At 29.6% G+C, this 21,168-nt stretch overlaps 1 protein-coding gene and 4 long non-coding RNA genes across 7 annotated transcripts; all 5 read left to right on the top strand.

The window, feature by feature from the left end:
- The first annotated feature begins 594 nt into the window (after window positions 1-594).
- On the top strand, window positions 595-1,145 carry LOC125577830. The gene is made up of 2 exons (XR_007316219.1): window positions 595-836; window positions 926-1,145. It is a non-coding gene; the product is annotated as an uncharacterized LOC125577830 (long non-coding RNA).
- Window positions 1,146-4,568: 3,423 nt separating this feature from the next.
- LOC106364241 lies at window positions 4,569-6,994 on the top strand. Of its 3 annotated transcripts, XR_001273148.3 has the most exons (6): window positions 4,570-4,959; window positions 5,167-5,477; window positions 5,555-5,637; window positions 5,713-5,850; window positions 6,238-6,544; window positions 6,618-6,994. It is a non-coding gene; the product is annotated as an uncharacterized LOC106364241 (long non-coding RNA). The 3 variants fall into 3 exon arrangements; XR_007316218.1 differs by having other exon boundaries at window positions 4,569-4,959; window positions 5,167-5,637; XR_001273147.3 differs by having other exon boundaries at window positions 4,574-5,637.
- A 2,842-nt stretch (window positions 6,995-9,836) lies between these two features.
- On the top strand, window positions 9,837-10,436 carry LOC106364240. The gene is made up of 2 exons (XR_001273146.3): window positions 9,837-9,975; window positions 10,065-10,436. It is a non-coding gene; the product is annotated as an uncharacterized LOC106364240 (long non-coding RNA).
- Window positions 10,437-13,126: 2,690 nt separating this feature from the next.
- On the top strand, window positions 13,127-15,820 carry LOC111200496. Its single transcript, XR_002654152.2, has 2 exons — window positions 13,127-15,499; window positions 15,589-15,820. It is a non-coding gene; the product is annotated as an uncharacterized LOC111200496 (long non-coding RNA).
- A 2,025-nt stretch (window positions 15,821-17,845) lies between these two features.
- Window positions 17,846-20,346, top strand: LOC125577828 (late embryogenesis abundant protein At1g64065-like). The gene is made up of 2 exons (XM_048739748.1): window positions 17,846-18,602; window positions 18,792-20,346. Exon 2 carries the CDS (start codon window positions 19,578-19,580, stop codon window positions 20,223-20,225), a length of 648 nt encoding a protein of 215 aa, XP_048595705.1. The 5' UTR covers window positions 17,846-18,602; window positions 18,792-19,577; the 3' UTR covers window positions 20,226-20,346.
- Window positions 20,347-21,168: the final 822 nt, after the last annotated feature.

The following is a 21,168-nucleotide window of genomic DNA, read 5'->3' as shown; positions in this document are numbered from 1 at the left end:
AAAATATAATTAAAAAGATAATTTCTATATATATTGTATTGTTATCTGAAAAAGTATTTTAGTAAAACGTTAAAAACATAAATTATATAATTAAATATCAGTCAAACAATTTTTTTTAATTTTATAATAAAAAAAATATTATTTGCAAAGTAAATTTTCGCAATGGAGCTCTCACGATGAAAGTTAGAGTGGTTAATATTGTTTAACACTTAATGAATAAAATGTATAAATAAATTAAAAAATAAAAACGAAATTTTAGTTGATTTTGATTAGATAATTGATTAATATTAAGAAGAGTAAGAATTATCCAAAATCTGAAAATATAATTTAAAAAAGAGATAACATCTGTATATATTATATTGTTATCTGAAAAAGTCTTTAAGTAAAAATTTAAAAACATAAATACTATAACTAAATATTAATTAAATAAAATGATTAATTATATAATTAAAAATAGAATATTGAATTATCCAAAATCTAAAAATTATAATTAAAAAAGATAATTTCTATATATATATTGTATTGTTATTTGAAAAAGTATTTTAGTAAAATGTTAAAAACATAAATTATATAATTAAATATTAATCAAATAATTTTTAATTATATAATAAAAAATATAATATTAAGTTATTTTAAAATATATTTTAGAAATTAATCTATATATATAAAAATGTGTTTGCGTCTCTCATAAGCTATCCACGTGGAAAATCACTCTCTGACAAGCCGACACGTGTCTCTGGGTTTTATTTCTTTGGCTCGACTTGAGTTTAACTTTGGGCTTATACTATGAACAATTGACAGGGCGTCAATTGTTCGCTGCACCGATATTGTTTCAGGTACTATATTAAATTTTAATTTTTAGTTATGCTAAATTCTTCATTCCTGCATAATTTTAATATTTTGTTATTTCTTACTATTCTAATAGATTTCGGAGTAAAATATAATGTGTGCTATGGTCCATGTGACGACAAAGGAATGTGTTGGCCGTATTGTCATACCAAAACAGGTCGGAAAAGGGGAGACTGTGTTGGCAAAGGAAAAGATTATTTAGGCATTTGTTGTTGTGATGAACAATAGATAAAATATTAAATAATATCATTAGATATTATATCTTGTATGAAATGAAATAATATTACCAATAATACATAAAATGCTTTTACAAAAAAATATAAAATATTATCAAATTGAAGTTACTTTGATTAACCTCGATAAAACATTACTCAAAGTTGCATGTCTTTTCTAAAAAAAAACATTTATAAAAGTATAGTAAATCTATATTATAATAGATGGGTTTTTATTCACTTCTCAGCATATCCACCTCAGTATGTGGATCCCACTAAATTTCTATGTATTAAAAAAAAATTATGTTTAAAACTGTGGTTAATATCTAATGGGCTTAATCATAGAAATCAAAGAAAAGACCCAATTGAAATCTATTGTTTTTTTTTAGTTCCGTAAGCGTCGTCTTCCTGGAAGAAAAAAAAATAGGGCTTTCCACCATTCTTTCAGACAAATCTCAAAACACAGAATGACCTTTTGTATTTTTGATTGCAATTGAAATCTATTGTTTTTTTTTAGTTCCGTAAGCGTCGTCTTCCTAGGAGAAAAAAAAATAGGGGTTTCCTCCATTCCTTCAGACAAATCTCAAAACACAGAATGACCTTTTGTATTTTTGATTGCAATTGAAATCTATTGTTTTTTTTTTGTTCCGTAAGTGTCGTCTTCCTAGGAGAAAAAAAAGGTCCTTTTGTATTTTTGATTGCAGTTTCTCTTCCTAAATCTCTACATCTCCTCGCCTTTAATAAATTTACAATTAATGGTCCTGATTCGTAACCCCTTCGTGAACCTTCCTTATACATTCTTACTCTTCAAAGGAGGAACTTTTCAACTAAAAAAATTCATCGATTCATCTATCTTATTAAAACTTAAGTACAAATCTATCTTATTAAAACTTAAGTACAAATTAGGTTTGTTTGAAAACATATATAGTAATTTTTTAAAAAAGTTTGTTTGGAAACAAGGATTGTAGTTTTAAAAAAAGATTATTTAGAAATATGGAATGCATGTTTAAAAAAAAAGTATGTTTAGAAACATAAATTATAATTTTAAAAAATAAGTTTGTTTGGAAACATGAATAACAATATATTAAGAGAGAGAAAAAAAAGTAATGGGCTTATATTTTTAAGAAAATTTGGAAGTCCATCATATTATGAGAAACTATATGTTTGATACCTAATCGGATTCAGTTCAGGTATGTTTGGGTTTCGAGTTTCCGGGTTCAAATATTTCAGCCTCATTCAAATATTTCTAAATTTCGGTTCATGTTGCTTCGGATTTATGCGGGTTCGGTTCGAGTTCGGATAACCCATTTAAATTACTTTTAAAATTTTAAAATTTATTGTATATTTATATAATTTAAATTTCTCAAAAACTATAAAAAAAATCAATACTATTAAAAGGGAAGGAGTCTTAAAAAATCTACCTATGAAAGTTGTTTGGACCATTTCATTTAACTCATTATTTTTTGTCTTACCTTAAATTTCTCTAACAATAATTTATTCAATTCCTTTATTTATTCAAATCTCACTCCTAAATCCTAATCGTTACTATTACTATATTTACTATTTTGATTTTTAATCGTAAAAGCATTGAAACTAATGTTTTATATTATCACTTTATCATATAATATATAATTTAAACCAAAAAAATACAAGACATATATGTGTATATTCTAAATTTCTCATTCCTTTATAATAAAATAAGCATATCATATATAAACTTTTCCACTAAAATTTAATATCATATACTAAACTTTCAACCGTCTATAGTTTGGTAGATATTTTCATATTTAAAAATGACTTTCTCAATAGTCATGTTACCTTCAAAAAAATCACGATTTTAAAAATTATTGGTTTAGATATTATACGTTTATACATTTTTACTTAAAAACGAATCAATACTATTAAAAGAGAAGTAGTCTTAAAAAATCTAATATAAAAAAGTTGTTGGAGTTATGTATAACAATTTATTATTTTTTTGGTTATACCATTAATCATTCTAACCATACAATATTTTAAATATTTTTAAAAGATCCTATTTATTCCTTATGATATCTTTACTCAGAAAAACATTTCATCAACCATGTTTTTGTACAATAACGTTAAAAATTTATATCAAAAGATTGTTAGACTTGATATGAACATAATGGATCCACATTTGTGCGGGTATTTAGGATCCTAAAAAAATTCAAAATATCTAAAAAATCTGAAAAGTATCCTAAATACGAAAAGTACTTGAAATTCCAAACAAATACCCAAAAAATTCATATAACTAAAAATTCAAGATCTTATTCAAAATCTGACACGATGAACTCAAAAATACCCAAAATTCATTAAATCCATGCGGGCTAGCCTCTAAGGCCCAAAATGGACAATATCGTACTAATCGGATAATATAGAGTTGGACATGAGCTTAATAAATCCCAACAAAACTAATATTACTTGATGTTGTTTTGGGTGGGATTACGGGCTTCCGCCCGAACCTCCTAGACTAATACACCATAGACTTGACACTTCTTGATAATATATATATATATATATATATATATATATATATATCCTCTCTTTTGCAGAGAAACTACCCGTTTCTCTAGAGAATAGCGATTTTATAGTGGTTAGTCCACTAATTTAGAGAGTATTGTGAAGTTTTACTAAATTAATTGATAAAAAAACTAAAATGATGCCCATATACCATGAAATAGAGTTTAACATACATTAATACAATGTAGAATGTGTTTAAAATTTTAAAACAACACTAAAGATCATAGGCTTCAGTGTATAGAGTATTTACCGAAAAACTCAATATTTTCGTAGGGGTTAACACATAGAATTTGAAAAAAATTCAAAATCATGAAAATATTGTTTAATGCATAGTTCCATTCTGCACTAACATATAATGAAGGTCAAAGAGGTTTAGAACCTTTGTTATCTCCGTTTCTCTGGAGAATAGTGATTTTATAATGGTTAGTCCACCAATTTAGGGAGTATCATAAAGATTTACGAAGTTAATTGATAAGAAAATTAAAATAATGTCATATACCATAAAAGATAGTTTAATATACATTAATACAAATGTATAATGTGTTTAGAAATTTTAAAACAACACTAAACATCATAAGCTTCAGTATATATAGCATTTACCGAAAAACTCAATATTATTGAAGGGGTTAACACATAGATTTGAGAAAAAAAATTTAAAATATGACAATATTATTTTAATACATAGTTGCATCCTGCACTAACATATGATGAAGATCAAAGAGTTTTGGAAACTTTGTTGTCACCGTTTCTCTAGAGAATAGCGATTTTATAGTGGTTACTCCACTAATTTATGGTGTATTATGAAGTTTTACTAAGTTAATTGATAAAAATTAAAACGATACTTATGTAATATGAAAGAGAGTTTAATATACATAAATACAGATGTAGAATGTGTTTAGAAATTTTAAAACAATACTAAAGATCATATGCTTCAATGTATAGAGCATTTATAAGAAAACTCAATATTTTACAAAAATCTATATTATAATAGATGAGTTTTTTTGTCTCTCCTCAGCTTATCCACGTGGCAAAAATGTGGGCCCCACCTCTGTTTAGTTTTTTTATTTAGTTTTCTGTCGAGTGGGCATTACGTGGGTTTTGAAATAATTTGATTTCTCGAGTCTGAAACGATTAGTGTTTATTTCCTCTTCGAGATTGTAATTTCACAGAGGGCTCTTCCTTATCCAACAAATTCAATTTCGTAACCTGATCTCTTCGATTCCTCTGTGCACGTTCTCTGCCCTCAAAACTGCTTTCGAAGAAAAGGCGAACTCTGATGGATTCAATCGACCACTCACTCACTATCTGTGATTCGTCATTCCTGTTGCTTCTTCTTCTTCTTCTTCCTCAAATTTAAAAGGTAGACACTTTATCCTCTCTTATCACACTCTTCCTCCACCGAATGGTGGGAAGATAATTCAACACCTGTCCAAAAGATCAAAGCTTTCACCTTTTTACACGAGTTATGTTCTTCTAGCGAGTTTTGACTCTCAAAATCTCAACCAATTTACTGCATTTTCTCAAGTATACCTCTAAAAGGGTTTAGTTTTTTTTTGTTATTATTAAGTTTGATGGAACTCAAAAGAAAACCGGAGACATGAGTCGTCATCATCGTCTAGGTCAGCTTCACCTTCACCAGCATCACCATCTTCATCTTCATCTTCATGGGCTTCTCATCAAAGATATCCTCAGTATTGTCCTGAAAGCTATACCTATCCTCCTCCAGCTTCCTATGCTCCTCCACCTCCCGAGTATACACACCCTCCTACTACACCTTCAGCCTTACTCTCTCAGCCGCCTTCTCAAAGCCATGGCAATGATAAGAGGAGGTTGGAGCGCAAGTAAAAAATCTTTGATGAGTACTCCTCTTTGGAGCAAGTGAGCTAGCAAAGAGGAAAAAACAGTTTTAAATTTCATCATGTTCCTCCGTCGCTAACGTAACTTTTGACTCGCAGGTGTTTTGGAGGAAATACGGTATGTGCGATCTCAGGAACAATGCAGCAACCATCAGAGTTTTGGTTCGCCTCTTAATCGAATTGTAAGATAATCTTTTACTTTTTTCAAACTTTCGTTATGCTCTTAAGTTGGTAAAGCTGTAGACTGTTTTATTTAGGTTAGCTTTTCCCTGTGAAATGATTCGAGTCTACTGATGGGTTTAAAAAACCGTGCTAAGGTTTCACCTCGAGGAGGTGAAGCAAGGCGAATTCAAGTAAGCGTTGCTTCAACGCCGCCTTGGAAGCCTCAACTAAAGGTAAGATTCATATCACAAGTTATTAACATATAATTTTTACTTTCTTTTATGGTTTCAAAACTTCATTTCACTTAAAACTATTTAGTGTCTTTACATTTTTGAATAGATATTTTCATGCGTGAATCTTATCCAAGTCTATATTTTTTTTCTGGTTCTATGAATTTTTTGTTTCTAAATCTATGAAGACTTAGGTTTACGTTTAGTTTTTTAAAGGCTTTGTTGGTATTCTCTTTTTTTTTTTTGAAGCAATTGGATCAATTCTTTGTTTTATGCTCTGTTTATGGATACTTATTAATTTTAAATTTTAATGATTTAGGATAATGACAAAGAATGGAAGAACCTGAATGATTTTATGACTAAGCACTAATCCTACGTGTATTTGTTTAGGCTACGCCTTAGGTTGGTGACAAAACTTACCAAGCAAGAAGCTGCTGTCTTGCCCTCGAGGAGATTCTTTCTTCTCTAGGCAGATACATTACTAATTTCGTTCGCATTTCACTGGAAGGTATTATAACTTCCTAATACTGCTGACTGCAAACGGTGGAGAGGAGAATCTCCCAAACCGCCTTGAAGAGCTAACTGAGAAAGAGTTTGTGTTCCAGATCCATGTCACACCTTTCAACTTCACACCCAACCAGCTACCTTCACAGTTTCCACCATCACTGAAGATACCATCTCAAGGACCCATGGCAAGGTTGTCCAATTTAACTTGTCGATATGGTTATTGTTTGGAGCTTTTGTTTAAAGCTCACGTTCATGTATCTCAGGAGCACGGTGATAACACTCTTTCAAGCAATGATGGTGACGTAGGATTGGAAGCATCACCTTCGGGCCCGTCTGTTTTGGGAGACAAGGTCAGTGAGGAATGTGCTACAGCAGATCCTCCAGAGATTTCAGACGCTCAGAACAACCGCAAGCACCGTCGTGAGTGATTTGAACTATCTATTCCTATCAGTCCATCAACCGTCTTTTCTATGCGTCTAAGAAAACTACTACTATCTTTGTTTCCCATTTTTCCCTTTCATGTTTTCTTCTTTTTGGATATTTACTTTCTGTTTGGATTATTAATTAAATGTTGACGAATTCTAATTTGCCAGTGGTGTATTGTTTTACTTTCATAATTTTATATCTACTTCCTAGACCATGACCGGATAATCTTCATAAACCGAATAATTGAAACCAAAGGGTTGCCGCTTTTTTGAACGACTTATAAATGTGGTTAACGAAAAAAATAGTTGTTTTAAAACCCTAGAATTTCCGTTTTGTTTTGTATTTCTTCACGTCTTTGTTTTTATACCGTACAAAACATGAGATTTCCATTGAAGAAAACATACAGAGACAAATAGTATCACAACCATTGAATAGATTGCTAACATGATTAACCCACTTCAAATCTTAGAAAATTGCGGTACAAAATACGTAGAAGATGAGCTCGTCATATTTGCGACCGATTGGGGCCTACTATAAACATTTATGATTTTCGTTTTAAATCTTTCTAACACCTTTGGCATTTAATAAGAACTAGTTTTTGACCCGCGCAGGCGTGCAGGTGTATATTTTGAAAAATATGTTGATATTTGTTTTTCATGTAATTATTAGGATTTGGAAAAATGAATCCGAAGAACATAACCGATACCGATCCAAAGATATAGTACCAAACCCAAACATAAATTGATTAAATATTCTAATTATTCAAAATTTTGTTATTTAGAGATCCGAATCTGATCCGAACCGAAGTATTTAGGTATCCGAATTTATCTAAAAATAGATTTATATACTTATATATATTAATTATTTTTAGATTTAACGTATATAAAACATCAAAAATGATACTTTTAAATTGGTTTAAATACTTGAAAATATATATAGATAGTCAAAAGTAAATATCTGAAATAGTTAAAGTATACTCAAATCACCAAAAATACTTAAAATAATTATTGATTTCGTATCCAAAATTTTAAATCAAGCCAATTGATATGTTAAGTTTAAGTATTATGACATATGTTATTCAAATTTATACGTAATATATTATTTTATTTATACATTTTGAGAAATTTAAAATATATAATGATTTAAGACTTTAAAAATAATTTAAATTAGTTATCCAAACCCAAACCAAACCCGCAAAGATCCAAATCGAACTCAAACCAAAATTTAGAAACATTCTAATAAGACTGAAATCTTTGACCCCGAAAATCCAAAATACAAACCGATCAGAACTAAACCCGTATGGGTATCCAAAAGCCCATCCCTAGTCATTATTATATATCGTATTTTATCATCATATAATTAATCGTATTTTATATGTACCATCATATAAGTAATCATATAATTAATAGTATTTTATACATACCATCATATAAATAATTACATATATTATATTTTTAAAACTTAATATGAAATATGAAAACCATAATTTGAGTTGGTATTTCAAATTGGGCTTTGTATTATATTTTTCTTATATATATTGACAATATTTTTTTCTAATGGTTATTGAAAAATAGTTTAGTAAAAATCCATTTTTGAATATATGTATATTTTTGAATCAATTTTTGATATAAATCAAATTTGAATTATTATTTTGATTTGAAATATGTATATAAAGTTTAAATTTTGTTTTATGGTTAGTTTAGAAAAAAAAATTTTAGGGAATTAGATTGACCCATTTTGGTATATTTTAAAAGTGGCCTAGATAACTTTCAATTTTAAAAAAAAAACATAAGCCCATTACTTTTTTTCTTAATACTACTATCCTTGTTTTCAAACAAAAATATTTTTTTTTAAAAGACTGCAATACATGTTTCCAAACACTCCAAATTTTTAAAAGTCCTATTCAAGTCTCCAAACACTCCAATTTTGTACTTGAGTTTTAATAAGATAGATGCTATTTAACACTATAATTTGATTTGTTGTACTTTATTTCTCCACCATAACTCATTTTTAACAAAGTCCAGTAAAATAGCTAAAACCTGATTTGGAATTTATATTAATTTAAATTTTTTAGAATTATAAAATTTTGAGAAAAATAGTTTATTACAATTTTCCCTTTTAAATTAATTAGGGGAAAATTTTAAAATTAAATTATTGCTCATATAGTTCTCTCACTTTTTAAAACATGATTTAAATCTTTCTTGTTACACTATTTTAAATAATATACTAGCAACTATGTCAGTAGACACTAACCAACCCAATAAACCTCATCCGTTGAACATGAAAACACCGAAAACGCTAATGATAAATCAATTTATTACGAAGATAAGATATAAAATATCAACATATAAGAAATCACCGGTTATTCTGATATCAACATAATCAATTTGTGTGTTTTCCACTATTCCATTCATCACCATTATATACAATATGGAAAAACAAAAGTTAAAAAATAAAACGACAAAATCCCGTACACAAAACTATACAACGCCTTCTATAATGTACCCGGCCCCGCGCTTGCGCGGAGGCTGTACCTCTAGTATAACTAATGCAAGTTTATGTTTATATGCTTAGGTCAATGAATTATGCACTTTTATATTATTTTGACTATAATCTCAGAAAATTAATTGTAATATTTTCTTTCGAAAATATAATTAACACAAGTTTATGTTTTTACGTAGATTGATATGCTTAGGTAAATGAATCATGCACTTTTATATTATTTTGACTATAATCTCAGAAAATTAATTGAAAGATTTTCTTACAAAAATATAATTAATGGAAGTTTATGTTTATATGCTTAGGTAAATGAATCATGCACTCTTATATTATTTTGACTATAATCTCATAAAATTAATTGAAAGATTTCCTTACAAAAATATAATTAATGCAAGTTTATATGCTTAGGTAAATGAATCATGCACTTTTATATTATTTTGACTATAATCTTAGAAAATTAATTGAAAGATTTTCTTTACATAAATATAATTAATGCAAGTTTATGTTTATATATATATATATATATATATATATATATATATATATATATATATCAATCTAAAATATAATAAAACTCTCAAACAATTTATAAAACATCCTACAAAATGAGTCTCTCCAAAAAATATATATTAATCGCATTTGTTTTCACTCTTTTTTTGGCGACGTCAATTGTTCGCTGCACCGATATTGTTTCAGGTACTGCATTAAAATTTAATTTTTAGTTATGCTAAATTCTTCATTCCTGCATAATTTTAATATTTTATTATTTCTTACTATTCGAATAGATTTCGGAGTAAAGTATAATATGTGCTATGGTCCATGTGACGACAAAGGAGTGTGTGAGCCGTATTGTCATACCAAAAAAGGTCTGATAAGGGGAGACTGTGCTGGCAAACGAAAAGGTTATCTTGGCCTTTGTTGTTGTGATGAACACTAAATAAAATATTAAATAATATCATTAGATATTATATCTTGTATGAAATGAAATAATATTACCAATAATACATAAAATGCTTTTACAAAAAAAATATAAAATGTTATCAAATTGAAGTTACTTTGATTAACCTCAAGAAAACATTAGTCAAAGTTGCATGTCTTTTCTAAAAAAACATTAATAAAAGTATAGTAAATATCTATACTATTATTTGCGAAGTAAATTTTCGCAATGTAGCTCTCACGTTGAAAGTTAGAGTGGTTAATATCGTTTATACCCTTAATGAATAAAATGTATAAATAAATTAAAAAATAAAAACGAAATTTTAATTGATTTTGATTAGATAATTGATTAATATTAAAAATAGTTAGAATTATCCAAAATCTGAAAATATCATTTAAAAAAGAGATAATTTATGTATATATTGTATTGCTATCTGAAAAAGTCTTTAAGTAAAAAATTAAAAACATAAATTCTATAAATAAATATTAATTAAATAAAATTAATAATTATATAATTAAAAATAGAATACTGAATTATCCAAAATCTTAAAATATAATTAAAAAGATAATTTCTATATATATTGTATTGTTATCTGAAAAAGTATTTTAGTAAAACGTTAAAAACATAAATTATATAATTAAATATCAGTCAAACAATTTTTTTAATTTTATAATTAAAAAAATATTATTTGCAAAGTAAATTTTCGCAATGGAGCTCTCACGATGAAAGTTAGAGTGGTTAATATTGTTTAACACTTAATGAATAAAATGTATAAATAAATTAAAAAATAAAAACGAAATTTTAGTTGATTTTGATTAGATAATTGATTAATATTAAGAAGAGTAAGAATTATCCAAAATCTGAAAATATAATTTAAAAAAGAGATAACATCTCTATATATTATATTGTTATCTGAAAAAGTCTTTAAGTAAAAATTTAAAAACATAAATACTATAACTAAATATTAATTAAATAAAATGATTAATTATATAATTAAAAATAGAATATTGAATTATCCAAAATCTAAAAATTATAATTAAAAAAGATAATTTCTATATATATATTGTATTGTTATTTGAAAAAGTATTTTAGTAAAATGTTAAAAACATAAATTATATAATTAAATATTAATCAAATAATTTTTAATTATATAATAAAAAATATAATATTAAGTTATTTTAAAATTTATTTTAGAAATTAATCTATATATATATAAATATGTTTGCGTCTCTCATAAGCTATCCACGTGGAAAGTCACTCTCTCACAAGCCGACACGTGTCTCTGGGTTTTATTTCTTTGGCTCGACTTGAGTTTAACTTTGGGCCTATACTATGAACAATTGACAGGGCGTTTTACTTTTTAATATTATTGAATGTGTTAATTATTTCTTAATACATAGTAGATAAAACAAAAAAACACACATTACGATATGGATGATATATTATCATCAAAGCAATCTTTACCATATGTACCTCATCCTGTGATAATTTAAAAAGTCGCAACGAATCTATGAGTTCAGTAAATTTGCAATTACCTACTTGAGAATTTTAAGTATATAAATAGTCAACAGTAGTGTGTTGAATATTATATTAATATGATTTAAAAACCTTTACAAATTTTTATTTTTAAACATACACCAAAAACTTTATGAAAGTAAATATCTATGGATGCATACATAAATATTAAGAGAAATATGTAAAAGGAAAAAAGAGTAACAATAACTTGAAGAACAAAATGTACAAAACTGAGAATATTTATGATTTGTAATCTAAGATATATTCAATTTATTGTCACAAAAAACTTAATAAGAAATACATACTTTGTTTTAAGAACATTAAAAATCACGTTGAATTTTTTAAAATTTTAAGAAAAATTATGAATCAATAATATTAATATAAAATTTTATCCAAAAAACTCAGCACTAAATGCATAAACAAAAAAACAAACAGACCCTAAACCCTATAATCCTAAGCATTATTATAAACCAAACCCTAAACCCAACCTAAACCAAACGCTAAACCTTTCCTACTATCTAAACCCTAAATCCTACCTAACTCTAAACCCTACATAAACCTAACCCTAATCCCTAAACCCTTCCTACTACCTAAACCCTAAACCTATCTAACCGTAAACCTACCTAACCCTAAACGTAAACCCTACCTAACCCTAATCCCTATTTCACCCTGAACCCTACCAAACCCTAAACCCTACCTAACCATAAAACTCTACCTAAAACCTAACCCTAACCCTAACCCTAAACCCTACCTAAACCCTACCTAACCCTAACACTACTTAACTCTAAACCCTACTAACCCTACCTAACCTAAACCCTACCTAACCCTAAACCCTTTCTAGCCCTAAACCCTACATAACCCTAAACTATACTGACCTTAAACCCTACCTAACCCTAAACCCTACCTAACCCTAAACCCTACCTAACCCTAAACCCCTTCAAACCCTCCCTAACCCTAAACCCTACCTAACCCTAAACCATTTCTAGCCCTAAATCCTACAAACCCTAAACCCTACTAACCCTAAACCTTTTCTAACCCTAAACCCTGCTAACCCTACCTAATTCTAAACCCTACCTAACCCTAACCCTAAACCCTATTAACCCTAAACCCTACCTAACCTAAACACTACCTAACCTAAACCCTACCTAACCCTAAAAAATTTCTAACCCTAAACCCCTAAACCCTACTAACCCTAAACCCTACCTAACCCTAAATCCTACCTACCCTAAACCCTACCTAACCCTGAACCCTACCTAACCCTAAACCCTACGTAACCCTAAACCTAACCCTAAACACTACCAACCCTAAACCCTACCTAACCCTAAACCCTACTAACCCTAAACCATACCTAACCCTAAACCCTACTTACCCTAAACCCTGCCTAACCCTAAACCCTGCCTAACCCTAACCCTTTCTAACCCTAAACCCTACCTAACCTAAACCAAGCTAACCCTAAACCCTGCCTAAACCTAACCTTAAAACCCTACATAGACCTAACCATAAATCCCATCTAACCCTAAAACTCTTCCAACCCTAAACACTAAAAAATAATCTCAAAACTGAAAGCTAAAAAATCCTAAACTCTACCGCTATGTAATTTGTTGTTGTGATATTCAAATAACAAATTACATAGCGGAATTCAAATCTTACATCAATTATTTTAATTGCCAAAATATTTTGAAAGTTGAATCTTATGAATAAAAAAAGTAAATTATATTTTAATAACGTTAAATTTTGTTAAAATAGAATGAAAAACTATTATCATAAATAAATAAAAAAATTTGATGAAATTTGAAAATCTTCTAATCAATAACAATTAATTAGTAATTTTTCAAAAACCCTTAAACTATTATAGCAGTAGAATCTCAAAAAAAAAAAAATCTCAAACATTTATTTGCCAATAATCATCCTTAAATCTTTGCTCATTCAAAAAAATAATATTATTTACATAAATTGGAAACAAGTTTTGTTTTTTGACTAGAGACCCAAGTTTAAACTATACCACTAAATATTAAAATATTTAATTGTTCAGGAATAACAAGTTATTGTTCTTAAAACAATAATCATCCTTAAATCTTTACTCATTCAAAAAAATAATATTCTTTACATAAATTGGAAACAAGTTTTAATTGTTTTAAAATATATATATTTATATATTCGAGAGTAGACAATGCATAGATGATACTAAATTGATCGCAAGAATTCTTTTTGGAAAACACTCTCGAAACCTGTTCTTGGACTCAGCATGCTGACCCATTCCGTGGACTGTTCGGGTGATTTTGGCCGGCGTGGGCTGTCTGTGCAGTAGACACAGGACGTCTGCTGCAATGTAAAGTCTAAAACGACTCTCGGCAACGGATATCTCGGCTCTCGCATCGATGAAGAACGTAGCGAAATGCGATATAGTATATATTATAATAGATGAGTTTTTACTCAATTCTCAGCCTATCCACCTCAGCATGTGGATCCCACTAAATTTCTATGTATTAAAAAAAAATTATGTTTAAAACTGTTTAATAACGAGTATAGGTTAATATCTAATGGGCTTCATCATAAAAATCAAAGAAAAGACCCAATTGAAATCTATTGTTTTTTTTAGTTTCGTAAGCGTCGTCTTCCTAGGAGAAAAAAAAATAGGGCTTTCCTCCATTCCTTCAGACAAATCTCAAAACACAGAATGACCTTTTGTATTTTTAATTACAACTATTTTTATGGATTTGAGTGAGTAGATCGAGAGAAACAATGATGTAAATAAAGTTTATTAAAGTTTAATGTTATTATAAGTATTGATAATCAATGGATATATATATGTGAGAGAGATTTCATGAAGTCAAAAGAAAATAAAAAATTGTAAGATGACAAGAATGATATATAAAAGTTTACCAAAAAAAAAGAATGATATATATATATGTGGAAGGGAAAACACACAAAGAACATGCAAAATTAACGTTACATATATATGTCTCATACAAAAATAAATGAAGTGAAAAAAGAAAACTAATAAGTGAATGTAAATGTAATTAAGTGAAAATATTCATTTTTTTCTGAGGTAAATCAATCATACACTTTTATATTATTTTGAATATAATCTCAGAAAATTAATTGAAAGATTTTCCTTACAAAAATATAATTAATGCAAGTTTATGTTTATATGCTTAGGTAAATGAATCATGCACTTTTATATTATTTTGATTATAATCTTCAAAAATTAATTGAAAAAGTTTCTTTAGAAAAATATAATTAACACAAGTTTATGTTTTTATGTAGATTGATATGCTTAGGTAAATGAATCATGCACTTTTATATTATTTTGACTATAATCTCAGAAAATTAATTGAAAGATTTTCTTACAAAAATATAAATAATGCAAGTTTAATTTATATGCTTAGGTAAATGAATCATGCACTTTTATATTATTTTGACTATAATCTCATAAAATTAATTGAAAGATTTCCTTACGAAAATATAATTAATGCAAGTTTGTGTTTATATGCTTAGGTAAATGAACCATGCACTTTTATATTACTTTGACTATAATCTCAGAAAATTAATTGAAAGATTTTATTTACAAAAATATAATTAATGCAAGTTTATGTTTATATGTGTATATATATATATATATATATCAATCTAAAATATAATAGAACTCTCAAACAATTTATAAAACATCCTACAAAATGATTCTCTCCAAAAAATATATATTAATCGCATTTGTTTTCACTATTTTTTTCGCGACGTCAATTGTTCGCTGCACCGATATTGTTTCAGGTACTACATTAAAATTTAATTTTTAGTTATGCTAAAGTCTTCATTCCTGCATAATTTTAATATTTTATTATTTCTTATTATTCGAAAAGATTTCGGAGTAAAAAAAGCATATAATCTATGCTATGGTCCATGTGACGACAAAGGAGTGTGTACGCCGTTTTGTTATACCAAAAAGGGTCCGATAAGGGGAGACTGTGTTGGTGGCACTTGTTGTTGTGCTGAACATTTAATAAAATATTAAATAATATCATTAGATATTATATCTCGCATGAAATGAAATAATACTACCAATAATACATTAAATGCTTTTACAAAAAAAAATATAAAATGTTATTAAATTGAAGTTACTTTGATTAATCTCGAGAAAACATTAGTCACAGTTGCATGTCTTTTCTAAAAAAACATTAATAAAAGTATAGTATATATTAATAATGTAACCATCCAGCATGACATAGAACTGTAAAATATGGAAGGGAAAACACGTGAAGAACAATTAACGTTACATATATATCTCATGCAACAATAAATGAAGTGAAAAAGCAAACTAATAAAAAATCCGTAAATGTAATTAAGTGAAAAGTAAAAATATTCATTTAAAAATAAAATATTCATTTTTCCGAAAATATAGAGAGCATTTACCGAAAAATTCAATATTTTTGCAGGGGTTAGGTAACACATAGATTTTGAAAAAAATCAGAAAATATGACAATACTATTTTAATGCATAATAGCATCATGCACTAACATATTATGAAGTTCAAAGAGGATGTAAAATCATAGAGAGCATACCACTGAGCAGAAACCAGATGGTTGATAGGAAAGGATGGCATTTCACAAATAATAGGAAATTTACGGTTAAATCAATATCAAGTAGAGAAGATTTACCCGGATAGGGAAAGATCACCAGTATTAATTGGAGCTACAGTTGATGTTTTGAAGGCATTTTGTTGGAAACTAAGGTGCCCACCAAAAATAAAACATTTTCTTTGGCAATTGGTTTTAGGGTGTGTTGCAGTTAAGAAGAATTTGCAGGCGCGAGGGATCCAAGGAGATATATGTTGTGCAAGATGTGGAGCGGATGAGGAGTCGATTAACCATGTGTTTTTTTAGTGTCCTCCAGCAATTCAGGTTTGGGCACTGTCAAAGATACCAACAAATCTAATTATTTTCCCAACAAGCTCTATATTTACAAACATGGATCACCTTTTCTGGAGAGTTGCTCCACCGATGGAGGATCATCACTTTGCTTGGATATTTTGGTACATTTGGAAAGAAAGAAATAATAAGGTTTTTAGTAATCTGGATATGGACCCTAGGGACACTCTTAAGTTGGCAGAAACGGAATCCACACTCTGGGCAGAGGCACATATTTTGAAGGACAAGAACACGGGAACACAGGTTCAGGCATCTCTGCCGTCAATTCCTGGAAGATGGTGTTTTACAGATGGATCATGGAAAGAGGGGGATATGTTCTCTGGTCAGGGTTGGTTCAGTACTTTAGAAGGTTTTGAAGGTCTAATGGGAGCCAGGAATGTAAGGGCTTCTTTAACTCCCTTGCATGCAGAGATGGAGGCGCTACTATGGGCAATGGTATGTATGAAGAATTTACGTCAATTCCAGGTTAAGTTTGCAACGGATTGTTTTCAATTGGTGAAGATGGTTTCAGAACCAGAAGAGTGGCCAGCTTTTGCAAGTTATTTGGAAGATATCAAGAGTCTGAAAGAGAGCTTCACACGATCAGAGATCATACATGTACCAAGAACGCAAAATACAAAGGCGGATAACCTAGCACGCAGTGTCAGGAAACAAACGTCTTTCGTCGTTCACATGGATCAATATCTCCCGGTGTGGTTTACAGAGTCAATATGAGTCTGTAATGTTGTCGACAAAAAAAAATTGTCTCCATTTATCTAGAGAATAGCGATTTTATAGTGGTTAATCCACCAATTTAGGGAGTATTGTGAGTTTTACTAAATTAATTGATAAAAAATTAAAATGATGTACATGTACCATGAAAGAGAGTTTAATATACATTAATACAAATGTACAATGTGTCTAGAAATTTTAAAACAACACTAAATATCATAGACTTCAATGTATAGAGCATTTACAGAAAAACTTAATATTTTCGTAGGATTTAACATATAAATTTCGAGAAAAATTTGAAAATATGAAAATAATGTTTTAATGCATGGTTGAATACTGCACTAACATATGATGAAGTTCAAAGAAGTTTGGAACCTTTGCTATCTACGTTTATCTAGAGAATAACGATTTTATAGTGGTTAGTCCACCAATTTAGAGAGTATTGTGAGTTTTACTAAATTAATAGATAAAAAAATTAAAACGATGCACATGTACAAGGAAATAGAGTTTAATATACATTAATGAAAATATAGAATGTGAGTAAAAATTTTAAAACAATAGTAAAGATCATATGAATAGAGCATTTAGCGAAAACTCAATATTTTCGCAGGCATTTAGTGAACGTGCTATTTCCCCATGATAACTATCGTATAGCATCAGATATCCACCAAACTATGACCTCGTATTGTATATTAAAAACGTATTTCTCCCCGAATTAAAAGTTACAATCTTATTTCTCCCTAAACCGATAGTTTCAAATTTATTTATACATGAACTATGGTTTAAATCGGTTTACAGTTTACCCAACAATATTAACCAGTTAAACCAAAAAAAATTCTAATTTTAATTAAACCAAATTTGTTGAACTAAAAAAAAAAGAAATAATTAAACCAGACCCGTGACCCATTGCACTCTTCTTCTTAACCCGAGAAAAAAACTAGCGAGAGATGATGGCACCTCCTCCTCCTCCTTCACCATCATCGTCTCCTTCTCTTCAACATCTCACCTCCAAAAATTATTTTCCTTCCGGAGCACCACCACCATCATCTTTACGTGGAGAAATTGAATCCTTATAATATGTAAAGTTTGGAACGGATCTTTTTAATTGGTTGGGGATTATGCAGCTTCAAGCTTTTTATTTAATGTAGTTATGATCTATAAGACAAGTTTTGTAAATAATCGCAAATTATTTGAAGAATGGTTTCATCATTAATTCTTCGGATTTGTGTGATCACTAGGTGAGGATTATCCAGCTTGTTTGTTTATTCATCCTCGCAAAGTATGAAACTTTACCATTGAAGATGATGAACTTTTTTGATGAATAGTTAAGCGTCAGAATTGATAAACTTGGAGTCTGGTTTGTGCAGAGAAACAGAAATGTGATATATTCTTAGAATCTAAAATCAAGTCAGCATTTTTTTTTCCAGTTTGTTTCTATGACGAAATGTGAAGACAAACAGGTTGCAAAGAGGAGACGGAGAGAGCATGTCTCCGTAGAAAGGATGATTCTACGACGGCGGATGCAGAGGAGGCAGAAAGAGCATTTTAGATCGGGTTTAAACGGAGCTTGTTCAGCGGATGCAGCTGAGTCGGAGAGAGCGCCTCTGAACAGGTTTAATGGAGCTGTGTGTGTTTGAGCTGTTGGGCTATTGCAGTGGAGTAATCTGCGAGATTGTAGAGAGAGAGAGAGAGAGGTAAGGGTTGTTGTCGGGTTAAGAAGAAGAGAGCAATGGATCACGGGTCTGGTTTAATTATTTCTTTTTTTGGTTCAACAAATTTGGTTTAATAAATTTTTTTTAAAAATGGTTTAACTGGTTAATATTGTTGGGTAAACTGTAAACCGATTTAAACCATAGTTCATGTATAATTAAATTTGAAACTATCGGTTTGGGGAGAAATAAAATTTTAACTTTTAATTCGGGGGAAAATACGTTTTCAATATTCAATTCATGGATATTTAGTACGAGGTCATAGTTTGGTGGATATCTGATGCTATACGATAGTTATCATGGGGAAATAGCACGTTCACCCAAAATACCGCGTAATATTATATGAGGAATCTTCTTAACCCATCACGATCTCGCCACGTGTCCCACCAAAGCCCACTAAAATCCCTCTTTTAACCGCCAAAATGAACCAAACTAACCACACACTTCCCCCATTAACTCCTCTCTTCTTCTTCTTCCTCCTCTGATCACAACACCAATAAAAAAATGGCTGATGAAGATCGTATGACGTTAGCACCGACGGAAATTTACGGCCGGAGCGACGAAGAACAACAGAACGGACCAAAAATCTGGCGTCGGAAAACAGAAGATCCTCCAGGAAACTGTCTCGTCTACTCCTTAACAATCATCGTCATCGTCTTCGCAGTCTGCCTCATCCTCTCCATAATCTTTCTCCATATCTTAAAACCAGAGATCGAGACCGTATCTATATCCACAAGAGATCTCCTATTCAGCGGCAACTCATCGAGCCCTTACTTCAACGCGACGCTAGTGAGCGATATCTCGATTCGAAATTCGAACTTTGGAGCTTTCGAGTTCGAGGATAGTTCGTTGAGAATTGTTTACGCTGATCATGGAGTTGTGGGAGAGACGACGATTGGCGGGAGACGGGTAGAGGCTCATAAGACGGTTAGAGTAACCGGGATTGAGGCTGAGATCGGTTCGTTTCGGTTATTGAATACGAGGGGTTTGGATTCGGATTTGAGGTCTGGGTTTTTGGAACTGACAAGTGTTGCTGAGGTTAGGGGAAGGATTAGAGTGATGGGAAGGAGAAAATGGAAAATTGGTGTGATGAGTTGCACCATGAGACTTAATTTAAACGGCCGGTTTATTCAAAATTTGTTATGTGATTAGTAGATATTGATCGGTTTTGTTATCCGGTTCAGGATATTACTATTCTTTGTTGTTTTGTCTGTTTTGCGATATATTCATGGTCTTTGACTCTTTGTATATGAAATACTTTTGTTTACGAAAATTCATAACTAAAAGGTTAGCGCGTTAGGAAAATGATAAATTATTTTCTCAATACGTTAATGGTAGAATAAATGCACATTAAGAATACTTTCCCATTGTTTAGTACTAATACCCCACATTTTGACACAGACATGCACATAGCCACATACACATGGCATTACATCCTCTTAATATGATTAGTACTCCGGTTAAGAAGATTTCTTTGTTGTTATGTGTCTTTGCGATATTGTAATTTTAGTCTTTGTATATGAAGAGGAATATTTTTGTTTGCGAAATTCATAGGAATTGTAAAAAGGTTAGCGCGATAATAAAATGATTAGGCATAGCGTTCGGTGGACCGTTCGGTTTCGGTCCGGATGATTTGGATTTTCGTGTTATGCTCATAAGTACCATTCGGATTTTACTAATTATCGGATCAGATTCGCTTTGGTTCCTTTCGGATTCGGTTCGGATCGGATGTAACCAATATTCAAAATCGTCCAAAAATCTATTTTTAAATCTCAAAAACTGACAAATTTTGTTCAAAATATATAAATTGTTTACAAATCTAATTAAAAATTAGTTAAACTATCTAAATTAACTAAAACATATTTAAAATAACAGTTAAAATAAACTAAAAAATATTTTGAATACTCTAAAATATCTAAATCATCTTAAAATATATAAAAACATTAACATATTTAACTAATTTCGGATATCTTCGGATCCTAGTTTGGATTTCGGTTCGATTCGGATTATAACCAAACACCAAAGTAATAAGCTCATAAATCCCATAAAGATATTTTTGTATAACAGTTCGGATTCGGTTTCGGTTTTTCCGGTT

Source organism: Brassica napus, chromosome A9 (assembly GCF_020379485.1).
Source record: "Brassica napus cultivar Da-Ae chromosome A9, Da-Ae, whole genome shotgun sequence".
In the NCBI taxonomy this organism is placed as follows: domain Eukaryota; kingdom Viridiplantae; phylum Streptophyta; class Magnoliopsida; order Brassicales; family Brassicaceae; genus Brassica; species Brassica napus.
This window is presented reverse-complemented; position numbering and strand designations above follow the sequence as displayed.

Excerpts from the sequence above, each read along its gene's own strand:
- LOC125577828 (XM_048739748.1), top strand. The coding sequence starts at position 19,578 with ATGGCTGATGAAGATCGTATGACGTTAGCACCGACGGAAATTTACGGC.